This window comes from Muscardinus avellanarius (assembly GCF_963383645.1).
Source record: "Muscardinus avellanarius genome assembly, chromosome: 19".
In the NCBI taxonomy this organism is placed as follows: domain Eukaryota; kingdom Metazoa; phylum Chordata; class Mammalia; order Rodentia; family Gliridae; genus Muscardinus; species Muscardinus avellanarius.
In genome coordinates, this window is record NC_137805.1 from 21,109,722 (window position 1) to 21,112,625 (window position 2,904).

The 2,904-nt window shown below is 60.2% G+C and overlaps 1 protein-coding gene across 1 annotated transcript; it reads right to left on the reverse strand.

Moving 5' to 3' along the window:
- Nucleotides 1-1,516: 1,516 nt before the first annotated feature.
- On the reverse strand, nt 1,517-2,518 carry FNDC11 (fibronectin type III domain containing 11; the record flags this gene model as incomplete). Its single annotated transcript, XM_080716623.1, has 1 exon — nt 1,517-2,518. The coding sequence occupies one exon, from the start codon at nt 2,516-2,518 to the stop codon at nt 1,517-1,519; it is 1,002 nt and encodes a 333-aa protein (XP_080572749.1).
- Between the last annotated feature and the right edge of the window lie 386 nt (nt 2,519-2,904).

Genomic DNA, 2,904 nt, shown 5'->3' on the forward strand with positions numbered 1-2,904 from the left:
AGCTACTACTTAGTGAGGCCCTTTGCAACTCAGCGAGACCCTGTTTCCAAATAAAGAATAAAAGAAAAAATAGGGCTAGGGGTATAGCTTGAAGGTAGAATACCTCTGGGTTCCAACCCCAGTACCGAAAAAGAAGAAGGAGGAGGAGGAGAAGGAAGAGGAGGAGGAGGAAGAAAAAAGAGGAGGAGGGGGAGGAGGAAGAAGAAGAAGAGGAAGAGGAGGAGGAGGCGGCTGGGGATGTTAAAATGCCCATGGGTTCAATCCCCAATACTGCAAAAAAAAAGGTTGTGAAGCCTGCTGGGGTGGGGCTGACCCAGGGGAAGACAGCATGGATGGGGCCTGTCAGGCAGAGACACGCGTGCACCCCAACCAGGGGCCTCACCCCATTCTGGGCCACTGGCAGGGCAGAGGGCTGGGCCAGGTGGGGGATGGGAGGTGTCAGGACCAGTGAGTCCCCAGTCAGCGTGCCCCTCAGCCCTAAGCCGCATGTTTCTTTGGCTCAGCCTCCCTGCAGCAGTGGGGCCAATACGACACAGCACAAATCCTGATCTTTACCCAATACACATGGGTCATTTCTGAGGAGCTGGCTACTCCACCCTGAACCCTTGGGTTGGCCCTATCCTGTGGCTGTCCAGGAGCAAGTCCCCCATAGCTACTTGCCACAGCAACAGGCCTGGACAGCTTGCAGGAACTGGAGTGGGCTGGCAGCTCTTGAGACCTGGGAGAGGAACCCTCACCCAGGCCCAGCTCGGTCCAAGGGGATCCTCCATGGCTGGGGGATGCTGGGGTCTGACAGCCAGGGATCCCGTGCTCATCTACCTGCCAGATTTGCCCATCTCAGAGGGCCTTCCATCCTGTGACTGCCGTGGTGTGTGCTGATGGCTCCGAGATCTTTCTACTAGCTCCCCACCCCACCTAGGCCTGCGTCAAGTGAGATGTGTTCGCATCTGCTGGCTCACCTGGGGTCACGTGAGGAGGCTCCCAGCCAACAGTGAGGGCCTGGCCACCCGAGTAGCTGCCAAGGTGGTCTGCAGGCAGAGGAACGGCCAGCCCCCGGGAGCTGCAGCCAGGACCCTCAACCCGCCTCGGCGGGCTGTGGATGCTGGTGAACCTCAGTTTTTCTTGGGGAGAAGATAAGATGTTTATCTTTTATTTTTAAAAATAAATGTCCTTTTTGCCCGGGGCCCCTGGTTCCAAGGAAGCCAGAGACAGGAGGTCCAGGGTCATGGCTGCCCCCAGTGGTGTCTGCTTAGGACCCCAGAGTGTTACTCCCAAGGAGCCCCATCTTGGCAGAGACGGGGCGGGGAAGCCAGGTATCAGGGCTGTTGCTCCAGTGGTTAGTGGTTAGCCATCCCAGAGGGTCCAGGCCGGGACTGCCCTAGAAAGACAGCGGGAGCAAAAGGGAGTCCTGGGACTTGTGGAGTGCTGGGCTATCAGGAAGACACTGCCTAAAACCTGGGTAGGTTTAATTCTATGGGTGTATATTCCTCTTTATTAGTGGATAAATATTAGAAAATCATCTCTCGGAAGGTGCGGTCAGGGGCGGGCTGGGCTTGCCCAGCCGGCTGGGGGCAGGCCCTCCGGGGGCTCCCGGCATGGTCTGCAGGGTGAGACTGTCCCACCAGGGTTCATACACCAGTGTGTAGCTCTCCGCCCTCTTGATGGTGAACTTATAGGTGCGGTTGGGCAGCAGGTTGTGGACGTCGAAGGTGCAGGTGGCCACGGGCACGATGCCACACTGCGTACACTCCTGCTGTGTCCGCGGCTCCAGCAGCTTGAAGCGCAGCTCGAACTGCTCTGGCGCAGCTGGCTGGACGGTGACAAACCAGCGCAGACTGACCCAGTCCTGGTGGGCCACCGACTCCTTTCGGTCAAACATGACGGGCATCTTGGTGCTCAGCATGAGCCGGATGTGTGGGATCTTGGTGGCCCCAACATCAGACACCAGGCGGTGCTTGATGTGCAGGTGCCCCGGCACCATCATGGCCAGGAAGCTGTCCATGACCGCCGACAAGTCTGCCAGCCGTCGCTCCACCAGCCCCCACCCAGCCAGGAAGGGCCGCGGGTCTGGAGACTCGAGCAGAGCATCCAGCTCTGCGCGGCCGCGGTCCAGCTGCTCCAGCAGGTCCCCCAGCAGCAGCAGCTGGATCTTGGTCTGCGCCGTGCCCACCTTCTTCATCCGCTGGAACTTCCAGGGGTCGATGAGCTGGAACATGGTGTTGGGCAGCACCAGCGGGTTCTGGTCGCCCAGGGCCAGGTGCTTAGGGAGGATTTCGATGTAGTACGAACACTTCTTGAGCAGCTGCATGCGGGCGTGGTGGCGCTTGAGCAGGTGGGGACTCAGGTCGGCGGTCAGGAACTCACGCAGGGCGTTGCGGCGCCCCATGTAGGTCCTCCAGGCCTCTGGCTCCAACAGCTGCTGGTCCTCAGCCTCCTCCACCTCCTCCGTGTCCAGAAAGGACTGAGGACTGTCCAGCTTCATCTTGTCCAGGCCCAGGCCTGTCACCTGGAAATTCATTTGGCAGGAGCTGGGGGCAAGGGTGGGGCGTGAGCTGTGGGAGCCAGGCTCGCCCTGCTGCCCACTCAGAGCCTCTGCCCTCCACCGGGGCAGCTGCCTCAAGGGCCGGCCGTGTCTCTGGATGCTGGGCAGAAAGTTTATACCAAGGGGCCTGTTGTCTCTGAGCTGAGACAGAGCAGAGAGGCCTGGGGCCAGAAAGGCCTGTGTGGGAGCCCCAGCACTGGCCAGCGCGAGGGCTGGCATGTGCCTTGGTTCTGTGCGGGATGTGAGGGACAGTGCCTTCAGGATGTGGAGAGGACCAGGGTGACCCTGAGCAGCAGGTGACCCCTCTCGGGCATGTGGAGACCATACTTGCCCGCTGCTCCTCCTTGGGGATCCTCCATCCC